This window comes from Centrocercus urophasianus, unplaced genomic scaffold (genome assembly GCF_019232065.1).
Source record: "Centrocercus urophasianus isolate 14NV4802_14NV808 unplaced genomic scaffold, USGS_Curo_1.0 seq_20, whole genome shotgun sequence".
Lineage (NCBI taxonomy): Eukaryota > Metazoa > Chordata > Aves > Galliformes > Phasianidae > Centrocercus > Centrocercus urophasianus.
The window spans coordinates 10,872,704-10,898,559 of NW_024884756.1; the positions used below are offsets into that span (position 1 = coordinate 10,872,704).

A 25,856-nucleotide genomic window follows, 5' to 3' on the forward strand; every position below is an offset into this window, starting at 1 on the left:
CCCCCCCCACCCAGCAGGGCCAGATCCTGTGACTGCTGTAATGTACAGGGATAGGTAGCTGGGACTGGGGCAGTGACACTTTAATGCCCCGTACACTACGTGATGTTTTGATGTGGAATACTGGAACCCAAAAAACAAAGAACATAGAACCATGACAGTCTGTGGGCAAGGTGTATATGCAGCTGTTTATTTTTCTTTTTCCTCTGTGGGAATGTAGCTCAGATTATCTGAAATGCAATAGTATTTAATGCTAATCCGGAGAGGATGCACGTCCAATTACTGAGCTCAGGCACCTAGTTCCCACTAGCAATTGCAATAAGTACCAGCTTTACCAGTTTTAGCTTTGTGGTCTTTCCTTAATGCTCTGAGTCTTGGCTGTACTTAAGGCTTCCAAGGTGTCTTTAGAATAGAAGTTTCAGTTTAGGTTTTTGTCATATGTGACCTACGTGATGATTGTTTTTATTCTCTCTGACAGATAATCTTGTACGTAAAGGAGGAGATGAAGAAAAACAACATCTCAGAGCAGACTGTCATAGCCATAATCTGGTCAAGTGTGATGAGCACTGTGGAGTGGAACAAAAAGGAGGAGCTGGTAGCAGAGCAAGCCATTAAACACTTGAAGGTATGTAACCAAGTTGAGGCTTTTGCATCTCCTGGGGTAGGGCTTGGGCTTCCTTTTGTCTCCAGCTCTCTTTTCAAGTGAATTGGAACCTATAAGTACCACAATGCAGAGACAGCATTAGATGGGGAGCTCTTCCCCTTGCAACTTTAGTATTGATTGCTGTTCCAGTTGTTGAGGTAAAAGCAGTACAATTTTGGCAGAAACGCTCCCACAGATGTGTGGAAATTGCTTCCCCAATATGTGGGTTGTAAATTTCTAAGCTGTGGCTGATAAAAACTGCGCAAAGCCAGCGTAGATGGGCAGTAACTGTTAAGAAATGTTGTGTCTGCATGTCAACTTGTTTTTCCTTATTACAGCAATACAGCCCTCTACTTGCTGCCTTTACTACCCAAGGTCAGTCAGAGCTGACTCTTCTGTTGAAGATTCAGGAGTATTGTTATGACAACATTCACTTCATGAAGGCCTTCCAGAAAATAGTGGTGCTCTTCTATAAAGGTAAATGTCTGTGGGCTTGATTTCATTTTCTGTTTAAGCCTGGATTGCAGAATGGTTTGGTCCTGGTAAGGCCTTCCGGGGAGCTCAGTGCTTTTCCATAACTGAATAATTTTCTACCCTCAGTTTGCAAACTTAGAACTCTAAAATACAAGTGGAGGTACTGTAGTCTTTGGCACATGGATAAGTACTCTGGACAAGGAAGGATGCTTCTTGTCTCCTGCAGCAAAGCAATAAGACTTTCAGGCACTTAACTACAGTCTTTTCCCAAGTTCTTGGTCTGAACAGGCAGAGATTGAGACCACCAAGGTGACAAGGTGCTCTAGGGCTTCTGCTAAATGGCTGTTTAAAAGGTATTAAAGACATGCTTGTGGGCCTGTAGAAACACCATAGGAACATAAGGAAAATTGATGATGTGAAGATTATATTGTATTTGTGAATGGTAACAATTGATAACAGCTGGTGTGGTGTCCTGACATTTGTTCTTAGTGGTTGACTGACTCAGAGTATGTGAACTCAAATAGCTGTGAAATACTCAAGGCTGTGTTACCACTAGCAGTAAAAGTGAAGCTTCTGGAGGCAACGCTCAGAAAACCCACAGTCACCTGAACCTGAAAAGTGTGGTTCTCTTTTCCACACTTATGTCCAGCCATCCCCAAGGAACAACCAACAGATATGTGTTGAAATTTCTAGGCGAGGAAGCCAAGCCTGCTAGGCAGGGTTCCTTGCTGACTGCTGTTTGGTGTTTTGCCCTGTTGACATCACTCTTGTACACCTTACAGCTGAAGTTCTGAGCGAAGAACCCATCCTGAAGTGGTATAAAGATGCACATCTTGCAAAAGGAAAGAGTGTCTTCCTGGAGCAAATGAAGAAGTTTGTTGAATGGCTCAAGAATGCTGAAGAAGGTAAGCAAAAGCTTAGCTCACAAGTTCCTCTTCACTTTGAGATGCCTGATGCTTTTTTTTGTCAGCTGGAGGCACTAATGGATTTTCTGAGACCGGGACTGCCCCCAGTCCTGGCTGGAAAAGCAATCCCTGTGGTTTGGGGCTGCTGGGTGGGGGCTGCAGGGGGGCTGGCCTCATGGCAGCAGCTGATCAGGGTTCTCTCTTGCAGAGTCAGAGTCTGAAGCGGAGGAGGGTGACTGACCTCTGGAACAGTCCTCAGTAAAGCAAACAGGAGCTGTAGATAAGTGTCATGTCTCATGTGTCCTTCTGATTCTTACATCCTACCTCCCTGTATCAAGCATGATATAAGGGCTCTCATGGCAAATTTATTTTAACTGTTTTCTATAGTTATTGAAATACCGGGTTTAGTTTTTAAAACCATGTTTTAAGTAGGTAGTTTACAGGAGCTATAGATTTGACTCTAACCTGCATTTGTCCTTTCAGTTATATTCTACCTCCTGTATTTTCTACTGTAATAATGTAATTTAAGGCCTTCCACAATTAAATTCATTTTACCTTCTTGGGTTTTCTATCTGCATTTGAGTAGACATGATTTGGTAAATGAGATTCATGGCAGTTCTGTTTGCAAATTAAATTGTAAAAAGCCTCTGATTTGACGAGGCCGTGGCTTGCGTGGTAACTTGGTGTGACACTTCAATCCATACTACTTGCTCCAGATAACCTTGTTGATTGTCCATCTTTGTAAAATCTTTGTCATCTCTTTTCCTGTACTTCCAGCATAAAGTAATCTTAGCGTCCAGCTGTTGCACGGGGCACCTGCGCCACTGCTGGGAGCTCCTGTGGTGGTGGTAGTGACCTCTGTAGCTAAGGTGGGGTATGAAGAGTGGCCTCTCTGAGCCTGCTGTCACAGCTGGTGGCCCGAGTTCCTAAGGGACTGCACCACTTACTGCTCAGGCTGATATACAGCCAAGGATCAGTTTGCAGCTTCTCTCCCAAGCAAATAGCGCTGTTCTGCATGCAGCTGCCCAGCAGCTTTCTAGAGCCCTGACTGAAGCTGCTCAGTGCCTGGGCAGGGCTGTGCCTTGCCTGTGCTGTCTGTTACATACAGGACTGCTGGAAGGTAAGCTGAGCAAAACCCTACCCCTGCCCTTACATGGGATTACTTTATGCTGGCAATTGTTACATGAAACCAGATTATCTGTTCACCAAAACTTGGAATTCTTGAGGGCAGTTCTCAGGACAGCAGGTAATTCAGGAGAGCTGGTAAAGACAGGCTGCTGTTGTAAGCTAACAATGAGCACTAGCTGAAATACTCATAACCTGAGTGTACCCACTAACATGGAAAAAGAAAGTGATGATCACAGTGCTATCTGTTGAATACTACAGTGATCTTCCTTTGTAATTTTTTTTTCAAGCAAATAAAGGCCATTCTTACACTTAATGCAGAGTGGTGTCTGTAAGCATCTTTAGTTCCCAAGTATTTTACCATTGCTGTGACTCTTTAATAATCATTTATCTTTTTCCCTTTTAGGATGAGGCCTAGTTCATAAGGGTGCTCTTTCCCTATGTCCAGGTAAAAAAAAAAAAAAAAAAAGTGCAGAGATTTTAATAATAAGCAAACAATCAGGATCATCTCTTTTTTTCTTAAATAACTTTTATTTCAGCAGCTGCATCAATCCAAAAGAGTCACAATACAAAATAAGACATTTACAAAGAAGAACTATACATAATAATTTATTACTTAAAATCTCCTATATTTCTTTGGTGGGCTAATAGCATCTGGACAGGACTGCTCTGCTACAGGCGACAGCTTCCTTTTCTCTTTTTTCAAGGGGAAGAAGAAAGGATGTTTTAGTGCTTCTTCAAGTGTAATACGTTTAGCTGGATCATACTCCAACATTTTTTGAATGAGGTCAAACAGGTTCTCGTGGTCAGCATCCCTGCATGTCATGAATTCCTACAACACCACAAACACTGTTTTGTTCATATCCTAATTACAGTTCTGTCCCCCTGAGCCCTTTCCCTTCTATCATTTTACCTTCAGTGGTTTGCAGCGCCTTGCAACATATCTGCCTGCAGAACTGTGCTCGTCCCAGTCCAGCTGGTCCCGATGGAAATATTTCCGTTTCCTTCAATAAACAGCACAACTTGTTATTTAAAACCCATCTGTCCCCTTAAAACGTCTTTACTAGCATGTTTCCTCCCACAGGGAAATGATCTGATAATATCCCACTAAAGCAAAGGTAGGTTGTTAAACAAAGTAAGAAGATGAGTTCACTTTTTTCCTTCTTGTTAAACCAAACCTGAAAATACTGCATTTAAAAATGAAGGAATCAAGGTAGAGAAAAACAAGTGTAATTACCTGGTTTTCTGTATCATGTGATTAGGCAAAGGCCCCAGTATCCGTTCCATCATTGCCAGGTGCTCTTTGCTGTCATGAGTCTGAAGGAAAATAAACATTTCTCTTATCCTTAAAGTAAATTACCACGATGTACACACTAACCTGATTTCTGGATTGTACACTGCAAAACAGTAATGACTCTCACATGAAGAAAGAGCCTGTAGTCATCTTCTTCCAACAGTAACTTAAAATAGGTATTTTTTTTTCACCTCCCAATCCTGCCTTGCCTTCTCTTTGGTCTTAAATTTCACCTTTAAGTACTGCTATCAAAACATTCACATACTTGAATAACATCTGCTGCCAGCGAGAGATGAAGCTGCCTCTGTTATCCCTTCAGTGGGGCAAGGCAGAGGAGAGCACAGTGTTTTGCAACCCCATTTTGCCTGGGGGATTTTACCAAGCTGCAGTACACTACACGCACTGCGTCTCCAAGGCTCTGTTACGTACCGGAAATACCGTGAAGCCAAGGTAGTATTCTATGAGAATACAGCCGATGCTCCAAACATCACATGGCTGTGCCCATCCCAGTGCTGTGAGAAAAAAGCCCAGAAACATCAGGGTTAGACCAGGCTACAAGCAATCCAACAGCTCAAGGAAAGCGCATGTATTTCTGTAGCACAGCTGAACAGTATAAAAAATCTTCCAGGTGAAAGAGATCTGCGTAACACACTTCAAAAAGCTCATTACTACTATGAAAACATGAAGTATTCTGCCCAGCCAGGCACAGTCCTGAACAGACTTTTTTTTCAGTTTTCCAACTGTGATCACTGCTTAATTTATCAGCACTGAATGGAAAAGCATGCTATCTCTCTTTATCAGCACTGAATGGAAAAGCATGCTATCTCTCTTGGACCAAAAAGAATACTGACCTAAAATAACTTCAGGAGCCCTGTAATGTCTTGTAGACACCAGAGTGCTGTGGTGTTCGTCATCGTATGTTGCGCTCCCGAAATCCACCACTTTGATGTCTGGATTTTTTAGTGTGCGCTCATCACGTTTCTGAAGTGAAACATACCTTGAGATGCAAACGATGACAAACCCAGAAGGCTACAGAGAAGAAGGGAAGATGACAGTGACTTACCAGTCTGGGGTTATATTCTTCTACATAATCAGAATGGACGAATAAAATGTTTTCCGGTTTCAGATCCGTATGTGTCAGTTTGTTCAAATGTAAAACTGCAAGGTAAGAAATAGGTAAGTTAGCAGTCCCATGGAGAAAATTAAGCGAAGATGAAAATAACATACATACATATACTTACAGTTCACAGATTTGCAAATCTGATATGCCATTTGTCTAATTTGGTCCAACCTAAATGGCAAAAAGCCATTCTCTTTAATAAAGTCGTAAGTACTGAGTCCCAGTAACTCAAAAACAATGCAGACATGGCCGTGATGCTCAAACCATTCCAACATCTGGACACAGCGACTGCAGAAAGCAGGAAAATAAAAATTTCAACAGTAAGTAATACATAATGCTGAGAGGTGTACATCACATGACATGGAGAGCTTCAAGATCACTGGTGTTACAGAAAGTGACATCAGAGCAATCTTGAAGACAAAGTAAGGTACTTACTACGTATTGCTGGGGTCTGATGCATTTAAATGTTCCAAGACTTGTACTTCTGAACGTGCTGCGTCAGAGTACCTATCCACATTTTTTACTATTTTCACAGCTACATGTCTACCTCCCCTGAAACAAACAGGTTAAACAGTCATTAGAAGGAGTAGTTTCAATTGTTCCTTAATTACCACCATATACATTGTATAAAAACAAACGTAACCTATGAACCTTAGCAGATAAAGCATTTTCAGAGAACAGCTTAGGCAAGAAGTAACTTTAAAGTCCTTACAGACTGCCCAATGCGTTGCTCATTTATATCCTTTTATATTTAAGCACAAACGTGTGCTTAGTTCACCTCCAGGGGTGCAGCAAAAACTCTCCAACATCAAACAGCATATGATCCAAAGAACACGCAAGAAACCTTCCCCAAAACAAATCTGTTACGCCAAAACGTTAAGAAATACACAGAGCAACATACGAGCCAGTAAGGATAAAAATAAAATCTTTCTGAGAGCACTTAATGAACTGTGATTCTATCAGTCCAACAACTGACAGGTTTTTAGAAAAAAGACTTACGCTTTGTGATCAATGCATTCCACCACTTTTCCAAAAGCTCCTTCACCCAAAGTAGCAACAATCTCATCTATAAAGAAAACAACCGTCAGCTCCAGAAGTCGTTAAGTTACTCAGCCATTAAAAAAACCAAGCAAATAAAAATAAACAGAAAAGGCTAAATCTATCACTGAAGGTTATTCTAGACTGTGCTTCTTTAAAAATATCAATAACTAGGTTGAGAGATGTTATTGGACAACTCTCATCAATGCACATTTACAGGTATCTCATTCTAACACATTAATTTCATTTACTAATTTGGGATTAAAAAAAAAAGGGGGAAAAGGAAAAAGAAATACATTTAAGTTCTCCAGAAGAAAATTAACGATCCCCCCTCCCCCAAATAAAACAGAACAAAAAGAAAGAAAGAAAAGGCTGCCAAAGCCCCCTGGCATCTTATGCTAAAAGAAATTACTATATCTGAATGTTAATAAATTTTGAAAAATATTCTATACATCTTGCACTTAGTACGTCTCCACTCTGACAGATCAGGTGACCCTCCTCATCATCCTCTACACTCCTGGATCTTTTCCTTCGAAGACTCCTCTGGAACGGCACCGAGATGGTCAGGCCAATCAATAAACCCGAGTCAATTCAGGTCAGAATACGAAATTCATTCAGCGGGGAGATATTCAGGCATTCAGATACACGCCAGGCCACAAACGGTTGGCAGGAGCAATTTCAAATTCAGTCCCCGGAAATTCACAGGGCACATAGTTTATGTTACAGGAGAAAAACATGGCAAGGAACAAATTTTCAGATGAGATACTCAAAGTGGCAAGGCAATAAATACAACATTGTTTTTTCTTTTAAAAGATTGGTTCACTGAATTTTCATTTATGTTTTCAGTGCCCTTATTTCTTATAGCAAAAGGATTTAATAATTACGTTATACAGGACAGCCTCATGGCTAAGTGAAAATACCCCTCTTAAGTAATTGAGTTTAAAATTACTGCTTTGAATATTCATTAACAGCTTTTTTTTTTTTTTTTAAATCACAAAAATACCATATATATTTACTTCAGGCTGTCCCAGCTGAAGATATTAAACTATAAACCCTATCTTCAGCTTTTTCAAGTTAAATATACGATAACGATTAGAAAAACTGCCCTGCTAGTGGACAGTCACTGTACTTATCTAATTCTACAGATTTCATTCAGACCTAAAGCATTTTATTTAATCGGTACCAAAAAATGTGTGAAAACCTAACATTATCTCCTTGCTATTTCAGTGATACGTACTCAAAAGCAAGTCTGAAAGTTCGCATTTGGACTTTTGAGTAGGGCAGAAATAAATATCTGACGTCATAATGCATTTTTAAGGCACGAAAGTGATGCCTGCAGAAATATTCCATTTGATGGTTTCTACTCATTAACTGGCTCAAATTACAGCCAGCGAACAAAAGACAAGCTATATTCCATAGTGTTACAAGCATAACTAAACAGCATATGTTCTCTAAAAGATCAAAAAACAAAACAAAACAAAACAAAAAACCAACACAAACTAACAAAAAGAATTATCAATCAATACAAACAAAAGGGCTAATCTACTAACATCATTCACAGACTTCCCCAAACTCCCCAATTACTGCTGCCCAGCTGGGAACTTATCTCCCTAAGACACAACCCCCTCAGTTATAACTGGACAAACCACCTGTGAGTGATGGTGGTGGTGGCAGGCGCTGTGCTGCGTCCTGTGCAACTGCTTGTAGCTGCCCTTCCCGCTGCGGCCCAAGGACCTGCTGCCGTGTTGGCGGTGGGCGCTCTTGTGCTCGCGGTGCTGCTGCCCGCTGTCACAGCCCTGTGTGTGCTCAGTCCTGTACTCCTCCACATAGCGCCTCCGCTTGTGGTGCTCCCGGTCATTTATGGATTTGGTTTCTGAACATTTACTACAAGCAAAAGAACACGTAAACCCAATTAAATCAATTCCTGCATCCCCATAAAGAGTTGACCGATTTGGAAGGGTCCCTTAAAGACCACCTAGGCCAATGCCTCTGCAATGAATAGACTCCTACAGCTCCATCAGGCACTCGGAGCCCTGTTCAGTCTAATCTCAACTGTCTCCAAGGCATCCATGACCTCTCTGGAGAACCTGTGACAGCATCTCACCACCCTTACTGTAAAAAGCTTTTTCCTTATACCCTGCCTAGATCTCTCTTCCTTTAGTTTAAAACCATTTCCCCTTTTTCTATTCACCACAAACCCTGATAAAGCCTGTCCCTTTCCCTCTTACAGCCCCTTTTTGGGTACCACAAGGCCAACTTCAGGTGTCTCCGGAGCGTCCTCCAGGCAGAACAGCCGCAGCTCTCAGCCTGCCCTGGTAGGATAGGAGTTCCCTATCTCGGGCCATTTTTGTAGTCCTAATCAAGCCATTTCTTTCTGCTTTTGGCAGCAGAACATCAATCTCAAACACGTCCACCACAAGCTGCCGCTGTGTTCTCCAACAGCCATACGAGTACAGTCACCCGCACGCACAGGCCCGCAGGTACCGGAGTGCCGCAGCCCTCACCTGTGAGGCCTCTTGGCCACCTCCTGCCTGTAGTGCCTGCCCTCCTGGGCACCGCTGGGCGATTTGCGCTTCCCATGGCGCTCACTGCCGCCGCGCCGCCTACCCCAACCGGGCTGGTCGCTGCGCTCGTAATTTCCCATCTGAAACCCACACAACATTTTGTCCTTCACACCACACGCCTAGACGGGGCGTCCCCACGGAGCGCAGCACAGCACAGCACACGTCCAGCGCACCCACCTTCATCCTCCCCCCCCAAACGGTCGCAGCCCCAGCTCCCCACAGCCCAGCCCAGGGACACGCCGAGCCCCGTTCCCCCACTGCGGCGGCCGAAGCCATTTTCTCTGTCGCGGGACGAACACGCAACATGGCGGACCTGGGAGGCGGGGGCCTAGAGGCTCTCGACCGGGGCCTCGCCGACGGGCAGGAGGCGGCCCCAGGCCCGCCGCCGAGCAGCGCGACTCGCTCCCGTACCTCAGCAGCCCGGGTTGCCGCCACGCTCTCCGACTGCCGTCGCTACGCTCTCTTGAGCCGTCGCTACCGCCGCAACTCAACCACCCTCAGCTCTCGGCCGCGACAAAATGGCGGAGCCTTATGGCGCGAGCCGTGCGTCACACAACGGGGCAGGGCGGAGGCGGAGCCATAAAGTGGGCGGAGCTCCCTCGGTGCCCCGCCCACCCACCGCCGCCCCGCTGCGCGAACCCACTGTACAAAGACAAATGAAAACGTCGTGTTCAGCCCACCGGCAGAGAGTGTTCTCTGTCTGGTACGCTGCTTTCACCTAGCGGGAAAAATTAGACAGGGTACTACCCTTTCTGCAAAAATGGTAAAGTAAGGCACATTAGTGTTGACACGGGAAGGTTTCAGAAAGCTGGCAGTCTGCAAAGGCCATTGCTTCAACATCATACTGCTATGAAAAATGACAGAAAAGAGAGATTTGCAAAAATATATATATATCTATATATATTTGAAAGTCTTATTTTACAAGCAGGCAACACTTGGAAGTCAAAATAAAGTCAATAAAAGTCAACGCACACCCTGGAAACACAGGCTTGAGGAACCCAAGGCTCCCCTATGACAATTCATAAACAACATCACAGCTCCCAGAGCCCCGTGCTCAGCACACCAAGGTACAGCCCAGCTCCGTAACCCTGTCTGATGGCACACCAAACACCCCATCCAGCAGTCAGTCTGACCAGCCTCTACAGAATGTGTCCCAGCTTGGTGGCTACAGAGCAAAAGGGTTGGCATGAATGGTGATATCTTTGATGCGAACATCATTCAGAGGTCGATAGGTTTTCTCATTCACAGGCAGCTTCTCCAGCTCATCCAAGGTCTCCAAGCCATCAATCACTCTGGAAGAAAAGCAGAACCGCTCGGAATCTCCTATCAATCAACTTAACTTCCACAACAGAGGCATCTCAGAACACCTTACAGCTAGCTAAGTGTCGTAGTGCAAGGACTCCACAAGTAAACGATACAAATAAGGCAGCCAAACACTGCATATGGCACATAACCTATGACTAACCATAGCAGCAGCAAGGTACTGGCCACACCGAACTTCTCTGTGCATTATTGAAATCCATGGCTGGAAAATCAATTTCCAAACCCGTGATAATAATCACTAACTTCTCACTCAAAGACAAAATTAGTAAGAACCATCCATAATTGCGTAAATCTAATGGCACAATGGCGTTCATTGCCACATTCATCACTGCACAGATAGGCCAGCAAAGTTCCTGTCAGAGTGTCTATTCATCTCTAAGATGTCAAAAAAACCCCAACTTTTGATCACACCTCTAAACAAACAACAATGAAAGAAACACCAGTGCCCAGGTGCCTATGAACAATGCAAGTGGAAGGGAACAGCATTTTCAGTTTTCACCCATTTCCTTTGAATATCTAAGTCCCCCCCAAAAGAACCCACTTTTGCTCAGTAAGATTCACAGACTTAAAAACAAACAAAAGAAAAAATATTACCCTGATTTTGAGATCAAAAAAGCAGTATTTGAAAGACTCAAAACCTAAACGTGCTTTAAGGATGGTATATTACTAGCAGCTTCTATTAACATGAGAATATTTTAGACTAACAATGCATCTTAATCCCATCTCATGAATTGCCAGTTCCAACTACGCAGAAACATGATGACCATTCACATTTCCAGTTCCACAGCAGACCCTTGCTTCTCAGCAAACTAATCAGTGCCTAGTTGTTTTGGAGTTTATGTAGACCAGGCTACAGCCATTTGGGCATGGTACAAGACAGCAAGCAGCAACAATGAGCTTAAAGAAAGAAAAAACCCACCACCAACTCAGCTCTATTCTTAAGGTAATTTTTAATATGCCAATTTCCACTGATTTCCCTACCCTCATGACAAATGGAGCAGCATTTTGCAATGACTGATCCTGGTGACAGTGGAAAGCACACTTTCAAATATACACATCCAATATTTTGAAGAACTTCAGATCTGAAGCATCTAAATTTGCATTGCATGTACTTCTACATATACATGTCAATTAAACACTATGACAAGGAGGCATACAGGAGGGTCTCTCACTTCCCAAAAACAGTGTACTTCATATCCAGGTGTGGTTGCTTGCCATAAGTGATGAAGAACTGCGACCCATTGGTATTTGGACCATTGTTTGCCATTGAAACCACCCCACGGACACTATGCTGAAAGACAGAAAAAAAACTCGAATAACCAATCTCCCATGAAAGCAGAACTGCAACACGTACAATGTGTTCAGTGACATGACCACCAAATCACAGAATGGCTTGGAATAGATCTTAAAAGCTCACCCAGTACCACGCTGTGCTGTAGGCTGGCTGCCACCCATCAGATCAGGCTGCTCATGGCCCATCTAACCTGGCCTTGAGCACCTCCAGGGATGGAGCATCCAAGTGATACTCTTCCTCAGCATCATCATTACTATTAAAAACTTATCTAGTTGGTTTCAACCAACAACATGGCAACATAATTATGGTATCACAACTCACTAGCTCCTCAAATCTACTTCCACAATTAAAAGACACTTTTTCTGCCTCTGATGCATTAAAAATACTATGTTACAAATTGTTTCTACTTGTTTTCCCTGATGAGGACACTCAAAACTAACACCAATTAATAAGATGCCTATCTGTTTTAATAACTCCTCCTTGATTATACTTCATTTTGCAATTACAAAATGAGTATTTAATCCAGCACAACACTGAGCATACGCCAACCTGTAAAGAAAATTAATCTGAAAACAACGGCACATTGAGAGCACAAAAATACCTTTAGGTATTCACTGAATTCATCTTCAAACTTCTTGCCCCAGATGCTGGTTCCTCCTTTCCCAGTGCCTGACAAAGAAATATCACAATACACTGCTGGATTTTGAGATTGGAAAATGCAGCAATAATATAACATTGTAAAACTTTACAATAAAGGCCCCAGATACATCCTAATGTGCTTGAGCCAGGAACCGGGTTCTTGTGTCTTAATAACAAGAAGAGCCATAATTCTGTGTAATTGCATTTCCAGAAGCAAAACAAAAAAACCTGATATATCCTCAAATTAAACTCAGTACAAACAGACGCATATTTGAATTAGACATTCTCCCAAACAGCTGATGCTGCCTAGCTCATTTTCCCAATTGCTTTAGAGGCAATGTAGCTCTCCAGGCAGAAAACAGAGAAACCATAGCAGCAACTTTTACTGTTCAACTGCTGGTGAATCAGCAGAGCCATCATAATCAATGGAAAGAGCAGGAAAACTAAAATTTACAGAATGCTCTACTACTGCAATAGATCATTTAGAACCAGGTAATGGCTGCTTCTCTGTAAGCTCACATCATTAAAACCTCTATTAGCAGTAGAAGATATTTTAAATTAACTTTATTTACATTTTGTTTTTATAATTATTACCGATGCTTACAATTTCTTTGTATTTCTTGATATTTTAGTTATGTTTTACTTTGATATTTATGTATATTTTTCTACAGCGAGACTGCGACAAAAGAATTTACCTAATGGATCCCCCGTCTGAACCATGAAGCCCTTTATATTCCGGTGAAACACACAGCCGTTGTAGTAGTTACTAGCACAAAGAGCCAGGAAATTCTAAGGATATGAAACAAACCACATCAATAAAACAGAAGTAACATTCCCCCTTACTAAAATGGCAAGAAAAAACAGAAAAAACACTTCTGCCTTTGCTTGGCTTTAGGTTTTTGCCACTGCTATAAACAGTACCAAACACAATAAAAAACATCTATAGGTTATATGAAAATCAGGCAACAGTGAAGTCATTTGCACATAACATCAACAGATAAGATGAGGTCAGAAACAGGTCTGATGGGGCTTCACTAGTCATAGAGTAGCTGGGGTTGGAAGGGTTAAAGATCATCTTGTTCTAACTCCCCTGCAGTGCGCACAGGTGGACATCATGAGGTAAAACAAATCCAAGTGCAAGCTCTTGCACCTGGGTTGTGGCAACCCCTGCTTATCAGCACAAGATGGGGGATGAAAGGACAGAGCCAAGCCCAGCCAAAATGGACTTGGGAGTACCGGGCAGGGGCACTGGATAGATGACCTCTAAGGGTCCCTTTCAATAGAAAAGATTTTATCATTTTAAGATCTATCATCAAAAGAGAAAGAGCTGTAAAACCACAAGCCTTTTTTACAAGCTATATTTTTAAGACACTGCAGTTTGTCCTTAGAGCTCCTGTTTCCTTGGTTTCCCAAAGAATAAAGTTAAGATGGGTTGAAGAATCACTCTTTGGTGAAACCCACTGAGTAATGCAATAGAACGGACATACAGAATTATGGTTAAGTTGCTCCTTTGACACTGTCACAGACAAAAAGGATTTAAATAAGGTTGACTGCACAAAGCCGTCTCACCTGAACAAATAAGAGGACTGAGGCATGTCCATAAGCATCATTTGCATTCACATTTTTATTTTGTAAAATGCGTTTTGTAATAAATAACTTCAAGCCTCATTTTTTGTTTAGTTAAAAAGTAGCCAATTTCAGTGCAAGCTTAATTTTACTGCAGAAAAGAAAACTTGGGGTCTCTGACAAACTTGGAGTGATTCTTAATTCTTTTTAAGAAGTCCCATCTGTTTGAGTGTGAGCAAACCAAGGCAAACGTGGGAATCCCAGGCCACGTCCCATGTTTCATCCTAAGGGCAAAGGACACTTTGAAATGCACAAGAAATTAGAGAGAAACAACTCTCAAGTAAATACTTCTTGGTGAGAAACAGGCAGCAGAGCTTAGGCTCTATGACACAGCACACAAGAATACACTCTGCAACAGGTTCCATGCCAACTTAAAATGGAATATTCCACTATTTGAAAATGTTTGCTGGAACAGCCACTTCTTCCATTCTATAGTCTCCACCATTACTGCTTTGCTTCAATACTACACAATCCCACTCCTGTTATTCAACTTACTTCACATGTTTTTGGCGTTCGCTCACAGAACAGTTCAATTTTAATGTCTCCTACATCAGTGTGCAGCGTGACAGCCTGAGAAAGAGTCACAAAACATAATTAAGCCAGCAATGAAGTGCTAGGAGCTGCAGATCAGATTTATTTCCTGCTCCTATCATGAACAGGAACAAGTTCCCCATTACACACAACCGTTGTGTCAGTATTTGGCCACAGGCAACCTACTGTCACAAAGCTTCCACATTTCCACTGAAATCACCAGAATGCATTGCTGTCAGTTACTTTCAGGCCAAACCAAGTTTGCCATAACAATGCAGAAGCTCCAATTTGTGCTGTTACACTTCAGAGACAAATTGTTCATCTGTGAATTAGACCTACACTGCCATTTCACTGCAAATTTGAAGAATCAAGGTAATACCTACTTTGGGAGGTGCATATACCCTACTGGTTTACAACCAGGGGAAGAAGTGATGGGCATTATTAGACTAGAGCATTCAGAGTGATCAGGCTAACTCTGAACGGCACTACACACAGCGTGCCCCCACAGACAAGTAACTCTACAAAACTTCACATTTCTCTTGAAAATTTATAAACAATCTTCACAACATTTTAAACGCCACCTACCCAGCCACTAAGGCATGGGTCTCCAACCTTTTGGCATGCCTGGGCACATCGGCAAACAGAAATTGTCTTGAGTTGCATATAAAATATATAATATTTTATATATATAATATATTAAAGTAAATAAGTAAGAGAACCTTTTTATAAATACATTTTTATTATTTAAAAAAATAGCAACAAAAACATAAAACCAGTGGGATATTTGACCCTGTTTTTCTCAGGCATAATTTAAGTTTAAATTTCAAATGCTGTTTTGGTTTGAAACAGCACAGGTAAGTTGATTTTCACCTTGAAGACATACATTTAACTCACTTAAATGAGTGGTCAAATCCACCAAAAATGCTAAATGTGTGAGCTATTTTTCATCTTCAAATCTGACACAAATTTTCATTTCGATTCAATAAAGGACTTATTTCAAATCATAAAGTCTTCTTAGCATTTTGCTCTGACTTAGCCACCTTCCCTCAGAAAAGTAAACGATGTCCCCATAAATCAGCACCAATGCTTTTAAGGAACTCCCAGAATTGAGAACGATTGGACTCTATGAAATTCACGGCTTTGATGACGACTGGCACGTCGTCACCATTCTTAAAGCTTTCACACGTGAATTTTCTTTATGTATGATGCATTGATATTTCACCAAACTGAGTTGCCAGTGACCACTGCATCATCTTCTATTAACTTTATAAATCCCTCTCTTTGACCAACCATCACCAGGGCACCATCAGTACCTATACCAGACATGCTAACACAGGTTAAAGAATATCACTTTAATGTGTTTTTTTTACTGCTTCATACAAATCAAAAGATTTAATTAGTGGCACCACATAACCCATTTATTCAGCAACATTATATTCGTCATCAATAGCTCTAATATAAATGCAAGCTGAGTTGTAGCTGTACCACATCAGTACTTTCATCTATTGTCAAATAGAAAAAAAAAAAAATTCTTTTGATAGATTTTCCTGCTTCCTCCATTTGCCAGGCTAGTGAGACAAACCGATTTCAGAAAAATCAATTTTTTTTTTTTTGTCTGGACAAATTATATCTGCCATAATTAGCATAACTACTTAATAAACTCATCAAAAAACAGCTCCGAGTTTTTTTTCTCAACCCACGTAACTAGCTTTTATTACAGAGTCTGCTTAACCTGTAACTTTTTAAAAAGATTTTGTTGCACAGGAGAAGCATCTGTAATAGCCACGAAGAGTAGCAGTACACACAGTTTAAGACACACACTCCTGTCTCGAGCTGTAGCTTGCCGAACTCAGAAGCCTCTAAGCATACAGTGGAGTGTACACGCAGAGGGCCCCGTGCCTGCATCTCCAACAAAGCTTTGGCAGGAAAAGAAGCAAACCGGTATTAGCCAAACAAGGTTTGAAATCGGCTGTCTTAGGACTGAGAGTCTGACTGTATTTCAGGCTGATACAACGGTAAGTTGACCCGTTTTCTTTTCGACCTTATCTTCGGAAGTCTAAAATGGAAACCTGCACTTATCACTGCAAATTCTACACAGCTCAGTGCACAACGCATCATCTGAGAAGCAGCCATTCGCTTTCCAAGACGCGAACATTTCCGAAAGCACAGATGTAAGAAGTGCTATAGTTCTTACCATGCCTGCTCATCAAAAAGCTGAGGTTGATGGATATACCGCAAACGCCTGCAAACGAAACACACAATGCTCGGCTCACCCTTCCCCCAGCCGCCAGTTCTTCTCGATTCCGAAGCGCCCGTGCGACTCCGCACTTTTTCACTACAGCGTCACGGGCAGCGACCGCAAGCAACCGCGGGTTGAGCCACGCTCCGCCGGTACCACGCGGGCGCCCCCCAGCTCAGCATGGGCTCCGCACGCCCTGCGCCGCACAAAGGCCGCCCCTGGGCCCGGCGGAAGCGGCGGAGCCGTGAGGAGCTCCGCCCCGCCGAACCGCCCGCCTCGGCCAGAGCCGAGCGCTGCTCCTGGCGGCCCTGGGCCTTCCGCCCGCCACGCTCAGCTCAGCGCGGAGTTCCGGGCGGAGCGCTTGCTGGCCCGACCCCCGCCCTCTTCCCCTCCCCGCAGGTTCCGCATGCTGCTGCTCTGCCGGCCCCTCCGTCTCATCCGCGCTGCGGGCCGCCCGCCCTCCCGCTCCATCATGAACCTCAGCGAGCTCGTTCCCGCCCTGAATGACTTCGCTTCCCTCTCCCTGGCTGAGAGCTGGGACAACGTGGGGCTGCTGGTGGAACCCAGCCCTCCCCACGCCGTGCGCACCCTGCTCCTCACCAACGACCTCACCGAGCAGGTGATGGAGGAGGCCGTGCAGAAGAACGCAGACCTCATTCTCTCCTATCACCCTCCCATCTTCGCTCCGCTCAAGCGGGTTACGTGGAAGACCTGGAAGGAGCGGCTGGTGGTCCGCGCTCTGGAGCACAGGATCGGGATCTACTCACCACACACAGCGTACGATGCCGTACCGCATGGAGTCAACAACTGGCTGTCCAAAGGACTCGGTGAGGCTGGTCAAAACAAAACGACACCGGGTGCAGTTACTCAGCGGTATTCGGCACATCCATCAAATTATCCCAGGCGGGAGCCTTGCCTCCCTGCTTTCCTTTCCTCGGTGTGCTACAAACCAGCTATGAACACCAGAGGACATTTCCAGGTGCCTGGATGCTATTGGACACAGAACAGGTGCAGTGCATTTACTGTCTATCCTGGTTAAAGAGGTTAGGCTGCTGAGTTTAAATCACTGCCTGTAATTCATAAACTTATAGATAATCTCATTGTTCCTACATGACTTAAAGTATCTGAAATTCTTTTAGACTTATCTTCTGCTGTGGCTTATAAACGAGAACAGGTGTGCTTTTTCCAGCCTGCTTTACAAACCAGAAATGATTTTTTGGTACAATTGTTAGGATAAAACTTGAATGGTATGAAGAGTAACAAATTATACGTATCATTCAACTTATTTGCACTTAGCAGGACAAGAGTCCTGAGTTCTAGAAAAAATCTAGGAAAAATGGATTCAAGTGCAAAATCTGTCTAAAACTGCACCTCTTTTGGTGCATAAATCAGTATCAGCCACAGCATTCAGCTTTCTAAAACCAGTCCTTGCTCTGTTTTCTTAGGTGCCTGTACTTCTGTTCCACTGCACCCATCAACCGCTCCAAGCTATCCGACTGAGGGCACTCACCGGGTGGAGTTCTGTGCAGACACTGTGGAGCATCTAGAGACAGTGCTGTCCAAAATCAAAGACATCTCAGAGATCTTCTGTCTCACCACTCTCCCTGTCAGGTATCTGCTTCACTCTCTAATGTTGTGTTCTTTCTGTTGCTAGAAAAGTTGCTGGAACTGTGTTTTAACGTTTGTAAGCACTACAGTCCTCTGTGCAGTGCTGCCATTTTTCTTCAGCAACAGATCCATAAATTCAAAGGATAACTATCTCCTTCTGATCAATCCATGTTATACTAAATAGTAACTATCAACTTCATGTAGCATCACAGGGATTAAAGTGGTAAAGAACGTTAACAGTAAATACAAAATAAGAACAGTTGAGTTAAATTCCCAAGTATGTTTCCTCCAGGAGAGCAGACTAAGCTAGACTGTTACATCTTTTTTTCCCCTTTTTCTCTGCAGCAGGCTTCTGCAACAGAACACCTTTATTTTCTATGAATATGATGCTGAAATTTTATCTATCTCTTAGCAAGTACCAAACACATCTTTCCTCAGGGTTGATGGGGAGGAGCAAACACGAGTCAGTCTGAACTGCTCTCAGAAAGCACTGCTGGAAGTGGTGGCATTATTGTCCCAGAACAGCCTTCTTTATCGCAAGACTGAGATTCTCTTATTACAGAAGGTAATAAAATTGTATATTGCTTCCAATGAATATAGTTTGTGTGAGCTGAGTGCCCTAAAATTTCCAGCAACTGCTGGCATTACAGGTTTCCTTTGCTGCCTATCAGTTCTCTGAAATATGGCCCGTGGGCATTTAAAGCCATGTCCATTTTCCAAAACAATGGAAATAACTACATGGCCTGAACTAATTCTAAAATCGGTTCTAACAGCCCGTGTAGTTAGTATGTTACATTCAGTAACATACATATTTTTTCCAAAATGTTGAGAATTGTTTCCCCTTAATGCCCAATATACTTATTTTTGTACACTACGGAAAGTAAGGTGAACTTCTGGAGTCAGCTTTCTCACAGTAATTTGAATTTTTCTCTTCAGCCTCTTCTTCCGCATAGTGGAATGGGACGTCTCTGCACACTGAGTGAGCCAGCCTCCTTGTCAGACATAACTGAGCGCATCAAAAGCCACCTAAAATTACCCCACGTCCGCCTCGCCGTGGGAGCAGGCAAGACACTTGGTAATCAAACCTGCCAGTAACACTGCCCATCTGAACGGGAAAAAAACACACACTGCTTGTATTCCAGGAATTCAAGCAGTGTGTGTGTGTGTGTGTGTAGGTGTGTGAGACACTGCTGCCTTGGACAGGTTTACTTGCAAACAGTATGAAGGGCTGTCAAAGACAAGAGGCAGCCTTTCAGAGTGTTGGTGATAAAATCATGCAGAAATAACATTGTCTGGAACGTCATTTTTGACTGGAAAATGTTTTATGGTGGTCATCATTGTGAAGCAGGCACAGCATGAGCTGAATATGAAATACCACTTTTCATAATTCACACAATGACTGAAGATATTTTCCTCCATTATATTAGACTTAAGTGTGTACTGCCTCATAATATGACCCCTTTTGCAACTGACTGTTAAATTTACCAGCACCTTAAAACTGTAAAGATGCTTTGTGGTATCCTTCTGAACAAACAACCATCAATGTTTTTATGAGAGAAAAATAGCAACAGAGAAGGTAAGCCATCTGTGTCAAACTGTGGGTCACTACTACAACTTGGAGCAAGTATCCTTTCAGCCTAGTTATGAATCTTAATTTCCAAGAAACACAGCTGTTAGAATTCTTGAGAGCAAATTTGTTGAGAAATCTTTGCATCTTATGGGACAGAAACCTTGTTGCAAGCCTCTTAGCACTATCAATTGCACTTGAATCTATTTTGAAGTTCCTTGTTACGATATGGGATTGCAGCATATGGTTCTGCCTATACCTACAGTAGTTATTTGGCAACACACTGTAAAATCTTAATTGAATTTGAAAATCATGTGCCTTCCTCCCCACCCCTTTGTCAGGAACATAACATATATATGGAAAATTAAATTTTGTCAGTATGCCATAGCTTAGAATCAGCAGTCATAGCAAAAACATATTTTAATGGAATGGAGGAGCACTCAGCTTTGCACTGAAATCAGCCTTCTGAAAGCAGTTAGGAGACAGTACATCTCAGAATGAAAATGCTGCCTTAATGGCATTGTTAGTTTGGAAAACAAATACAGTGGAGCTTCAGAGTCCTGGAAGGAGCAGCAGCCAATTAGCTGCTCCTTCCAGTTCAAATACCTAAGTAACAACACCTCACTAAAAAGAACTAATCTGCAGTAGCCAACAACCAGCCATGCTGTTGGAGTTCTCTGCCAACTCTCCCAACCCTTGTAGAAAAATTCCTACCCATCTTTTTGGCACACAGAAGATTTTGCTTATTATTACAGATGCTCTGGGCCTTTGACTCTTACAAACTGACTTTTGTGTCTTTTCCTCCAATAAATTTACACTGACCCTAAAATTAAGGTATTGATATTGTTTTACAATAACTAAACTGACATGAGGGCTAAACAAAGGAAAAGTAGTTAATTATGGCACCTTGTATCCTGCAGATTCTCCAGTGAAGAAAGCTGCTCTGTGTGCTGGTTCTGGGAGCAGTGTCCTGAAGGGAATGGAAGCTGACCTCTATCTCACAGGTAAGAGACTTGTTTTGTTATCTTTATAAAAATAGGCACTAGGAAAAGAGAAAAGAGAGGGTTGTCTGGCTGTTGAAAGATTTGGCAAGAAGAATTACTTGTTAGAACTGAGAAACAGTCAATTACTGGAATAACAGAAAAATAACATTAGGGTAGAGGTAACATGGGTCAGATGGCTGTGTCACATAGTGATGGTTATTTGAAGTAAGCGGTACTATACATTCTTTTTTGTTTTTCCCCCCCCCCCCCAACACAAAATCAGTGTTTGATGGCAGAATCTCTTGCAAATTTCAGTGTTTCTTCTTTGGCAAGATACAAGTTGTTTCCCCAGTTCCCTACAGAATTCTCAAATAGAAAGTGGGAAACAATGTTGTCTACAGAATCTTTACAAGGAAGATGTGTAACAACAGCCACTGTATCTGCCCAAAAGGACACAGTCCATTATCCTCTTTCTGACAGGGCAGAGGATACTTTCCACAGCCTGCTCCACAACCTGAAGAATGCCTTGCATTGTGTGCTTAATTCAGTCAAGTTCTTTGGCAAGGCACATCTGGTCTCCCCTCTAATATATAGCACTACAGAGCTGACCCTCAGACAGTTCTTTGCACAGCTTCCTCAGTTGCTGACCTTCGTCGTAGCAACCCAGTTGAGCAGATGCATGACACTTCCAAAACCCACTCTCTGCACACCATTTCCTGCCCTAAGTAGCAAAATACACCACTATTCAAAGACAGCACAGAACTTCTGTGGTTTTGTCTCAGAAGTACATTGGGGATATCAGCTGAATGTCCTTCAAGGGACACCATAATAGGAGCATGCTGTACTCTGACACTGAGCAGATGGCATTGCTTTTTCCCTTATGGACTTCTTCCCAGCTTCTAGCTGAGATTCTGAACACGTTACACAAATACATTATTCACCTCAACTGCAAGAAATTTACATGATGTTTCTTTCTTCACATGGCAGGAGAGATGTCCCACCATGATGTTCTGGATGCAGTTGCCAATGGTATAAGTGTTATTCTGTGTGAACACAGTAACACTGAGCGAGGCTTCTTGTCAGAGCTGCGTGACATGCTAACGATCCACCTACAGAACAAAATCAACATCATTCTGTCTGAGAAGGACAGAGATCCCCTCCAGGTGGTTTAAGAGGGAGGAGGGGGAAAAAAAAAATGAAGTGAGAGAGCAGAGTCAAGAGTTCAATAGCATCCCGCACAGAGCTATCCAAATGCAAGCTGAATGAAGATGCTCTGAATTGGTCAGTATAGCATTGCATTCTGTGTTCACCCGATGGTTGGACTATAAATTGTCATCTATCAGATACATAATGAATGCTTGTTTCAGGCTACTGAAAGATGATTTACTCAATAAATGGGCTCTCACTTGAATAAATTTACTGTTACAATATACTATTGTTACATATATTTAATAACCACACCACTCAAGGCTTAGAGGGGCAAAATATAAAAATCTGACTTAGCTCCACTTTCAAGCATACACAGCAGTTCTCCCTTACTGTGGCTGTGTCAACACAAGTCTCTCAAATTTTAGCCAATAAAGCCCTGGATAATAGCTAAAGCAGGACTGACCATGGTTTGCATTAACAGTTTTAATAAGACACAGCTCATAAGTATATGCAGAGCACAATTCAGGCATTTGGTGCTAGTATTCAATTGCAAAACCTACCATTAATACAAAAGTAAGGGTGGTGGTTGCTTTGGTTTTTTTTTATTTGTTTTTCAGTGGAGGGTCCCTCTATTGAAAAACTTTGGAAGTATTTTTTTTTAAATATGCTATAACACTTCCCATTCTCAGGCAGATTAATTAAATATGTTTTTGCTTTCTTTTAAAAACAATTCCTATAGTTGTGGCTCTCAATTACAGGATTACTACAACTGAACAAGTAGATTTCCGTTATCAGTAATGACTGGAAGGGTTTGATGTTTCATTTGCTTCCTTTTTCTTTTTTTTTTTTAAGAAAAAAAATCTCCCTGTTAAGTATCTTACTATCTCTGCATTACATGCACACTAGAATATTTAAACAGGTTGAAAATACTTCCATAGCAAATTAACAAACATCTGAGTGGCACCTTTTTAAATTTAGTTAATAAAACTGGCTTATTTAGCTAGGTCTTTTCTGTGTTGCATACAGCAACTCAGTGCATTTGAGTCCTGTGTGAACCTGCAACTTAGACTGAAAACTGCATGAAGATTTAACTGCAGTAGTTAAAATCATCAGGATTCTAGGAAATATTTTTCCATAACTTCGACTCTCTCAGCAGAGGGTCTAAGAGAAGACCATGCCTTTCCTCAGTGGAGCACTGCTAGAAGTACCCTAATAAAATGTCAAGATGCTGTGCTACCTAGACTTTCCTAGTGGTCTTACACACAGACACTGCCTTGGAGGCAAATCTCTCCAGGACTTTGATGTGAGGCTCTGACCAAACGCTTGCCACCACAAGCTGTACTTCAATACAACTTAATCACACTGTCAAGCATTTTAACCCCCCTCTTTCATACCTTCCTTTGCTCTCTCCTTCAATAAAACTTCAAACCATGACACCACCAGCCTGCTTCACTTCAAGAAGGTGTTCAACCTTGCAGGCGTACTTAGCAAAGTGATGTGATTTACAGGGAGATCTCAACCCACACGGTACAAGGGAACTAGTCATACTTCTTCAAACTGACTGGCATCAATTAATTAAATAAAACCTCGGTAGAAGGCAGCATTGCTGCAGCCTGAAACAAGTGCTTACGTTTCAGTTTTTTCTACTAGAATAAAAATTGAATTCTCAGGCATAATGGAGGTGATGCTTTAAGAGTAATTGCATGTCTACCTCCATTTAAATACAAATGAAAAAAGATGGCTAAATTCACTATTATCTGAAACTGCTAAGGCGACATAAAGACAATCATTCTTATCAACGCCACAAAGACAGCTAAAGATCAAAGTCAGAGAAGATTTCTTCCTTTCCAAATAAAAGGGGGCTGTCAGAGCATTTGTTTTTGAACTCTGCAGCTAACGTAGCACTGGACAGTTTTAGTGGATCCAATGGTAGCCTAAGCAGCAATAGGAAGGATCTAACGTGTTTTGCAGACTTTTAGAATTGCAGCCTGTAAAACACAAGATGCACATGCCTCCAAAGTAGAAAGTGATAGAATCAGTCAAGTTGGAAGGGACCCTTAGAGATCATCTAGGCCAACTCCCCTGTAATGAACAGAAACATCTACAGTTAGATCAGGCTGCATGGCACCCGGTCCCGCCTGATGTTGAACTTCTCTAAGAACGAGGCATCCACCACCTCCAGGCAACCAGTTACAGTGCCTCACCACCCTTATTGTAAAAAAGCTTTTTCCCTATACCCACTTTAAATCTCCCCTCTTTTACATTGAAATCATTTGCCTTGTCCTGTCAGCACAAACCCTGCTAGTCTGTCCCCTTTCTTCTTATAGCCCCTCTAATTACTGAAAGGCTGCTCTCAGTTCTCCCCAGAGCCTTCCCCAGGCAGAAAAGCTGCAGCTCTCTTAGCCTGTCCCCATAAGGAGTTCCATACCTTTGATCATTTTTGTGGGCCTCCTCCGGATGTGGTCTAACAGGTCTATGTCTCTTCTACACTGAGGACTCCACATCTGGATGCAGTACTCCAGGTGAGGTCTCAACACCACAGAGTAGAGGGGCAGGATCACCTCCCTTGGTGGGCTGACCATGCTTCTTTTGTTGCAGCTCAGGATCCAACTGGCTTTCGGGCTCACGAGGGCACATTGCTGTCTCAAGTCCAGCTTACCATTCCACCAGTACCCCAAGTCCATTTCAGAAGGGCTGTGCTCTATCCTTTCATCCCCTAGCTTCTCGATAGTGGGGACTGCCACGATCCAGGTGGACTGCCAACAGCTCACCATGCTACTTTTCCAGCAGATGTCAGGATGGTTGAAGCCCCCCAGCAGGATAAGAGCCTGCAATTGTGATGTCTCTTGTATTTTGAAAAAGAAGGCATCATCAACAGGCTCTGCATGATCAGGCAGCCTGTAGCAGACTCCAACTACAGGATTTCCTTTGCTGCCTCAGTCTCTAACTTAAGCATAGATTTTCGATTTGCTTGTGGCCATTCTTCTGGGACAACTCTTCACACTATTCCTTCCTTGATGTAGAGGGCAATGCTTCCTCCCCTCCTTCCATGCCAGTTCCTTCTGAACAACTTCTAAGTGTTGACAGCTACACTCCTGTCTTGGGAACAATCCCACTAGGCTTCAGTGACAGCAACCACGTCACGGTTTTCTAGCAGCACAGTGCCTTCCAACTCCTCCTGTTTGTTTCCCAAGCTGTGTGTGTTGGTGCAGAGGCACTTCACCTGGGCAGCCAGCCTTGGCGCCTCCCTGGAGGATAACTCCTTCATTCCTTTAAGTATTTTCCTCAAATCTCCTTGTTGCCTTTTCCTGTTGTCTCAGATGTTCTGGGGAAGGAAGCTGGAGAGCACTGCTGGCAAGTACCAGTTTCCCCTCCTATCACATTTCAGCAAAGTTAAATAGCTCCTATATTTGAAGAATCAATTTGACAGTGGGATAAGTAGATATCCCGTGTTTTCAGTACAAATCAAAGTCAGGCTGTAAACCTCTGTGTTGTTGATTCTGCCAGCAAGGGGTATACCAGCAAGGGGCATACCAGGAGCATACCACTGAGAGGTAACAGTATTATTCCATGTGATGTTTTGGTTCTTTTCTAAATCTATATACTGGCATTACAAGGCATACAAACGTCTATTATTTTTGATACCTTAAAAAAATATGAAATACTTTTCTTAATTAGTTTGAAGTCTTCTGCCCCCTGCACAAGGATTTGCACAGATATTTGACATAATAATGAAA

At 42.6% G+C, this 25,856-nt stretch overlaps 3 protein-coding genes across 6 annotated transcripts in view; 2 read left to right on the forward strand and 1 right to left on the reverse strand.

Annotated features, from left to right (window-relative positions):
- BZW1 (basic leucine zipper and W2 domains 1) overlaps positions 1-3,460 on the forward strand; it is an 18,362-nt gene extending 14,902 nt beyond the window's left edge. Inside the window, exons 6-9 of the mRNA XM_042822374.1 lie at positions 476-622; positions 979-1,117; positions 1,897-2,019; positions 2,228-3,460. Coding sequence (XP_042678308.1) covers positions 476-622; positions 979-1,117; positions 1,897-2,019; positions 2,228-2,259 — 441 coding nt within the window. The 3' untranslated portion in view covers positions 2,260-3,460. The remainder of the gene's footprint in view (positions 1-475; positions 623-978; positions 1,118-1,896; positions 2,020-2,227) is intronic.
- Positions 3,461-3,655: 195 nt separating this feature from the next.
- On the reverse strand, positions 3,656-25,829 carry LOC122162292 (peptidyl-prolyl cis-trans isomerase-like 3). 4 transcript variants are annotated; one of them, XM_042822495.1, is made up of 19 exons: positions 24,548-25,829; positions 20,894-21,029; positions 17,580-17,645; positions 16,768-16,815; positions 14,538-14,612; positions 13,112-13,205; positions 12,379-12,446; positions 11,656-11,774; positions 8,246-8,480; positions 7,049-7,139; positions 6,558-6,624; positions 5,994-6,110; positions 5,680-5,846; positions 5,502-5,596; positions 5,290-5,419; positions 4,868-4,950; positions 4,382-4,461; positions 4,058-4,148; positions 3,656-3,976 (listed from the first exon to the last, which is right to left on the reverse strand). In XM_042822495.1, the coding sequence occupies exons 4-19, from the start codon at positions 16,768-16,770 to the stop codon at positions 3,761-3,763; spliced, it is 1,731 nt and encodes a 576-aa protein (XP_042678429.1). In that variant the 5' UTR covers positions 16,771-16,815; positions 17,580-17,645; positions 20,894-21,029; positions 24,548-25,829; the 3' UTR covers positions 3,656-3,760. The 4 variants fall into 4 exon arrangements, with proteins under 4 accessions (XP_042678429.1, XP_042678430.1, XP_042678431.1 ...); XM_042822496.1 differs by lacking the exons at positions 11,656-11,774; positions 12,379-12,446; positions 13,112-13,205; ... (3 more) ...; positions 20,894-21,029; positions 24,548-25,829 and adding exons at positions 9,101-9,240; positions 9,572-9,714; XM_042822497.1 differs by lacking the exons at positions 7,049-7,139; positions 8,246-8,480; positions 11,656-11,774; ... (5 more) ...; positions 20,894-21,029; positions 24,548-25,829 and adding exons at positions 9,101-9,240; positions 9,572-9,709.
- Positions 17,194-22,402, forward strand: NIF3L1 (NGG1 interacting factor 3 like 1). Its single transcript, XM_042822500.1, has 6 exons — positions 17,194-17,639; positions 18,258-18,423; positions 18,859-18,985; positions 19,357-19,495; positions 20,908-20,991; positions 21,958-22,402. The coding sequence occupies exons 1-6, from the start codon at positions 17,219-17,221 to the stop codon at positions 22,140-22,142; spliced, it is 1,122 nt and encodes a 373-aa protein (XP_042678434.1). The 5' UTR covers positions 17,194-17,218; the 3' UTR covers positions 22,143-22,402.
- Positions 25,830-25,856: the final 27 nt, after the last annotated feature.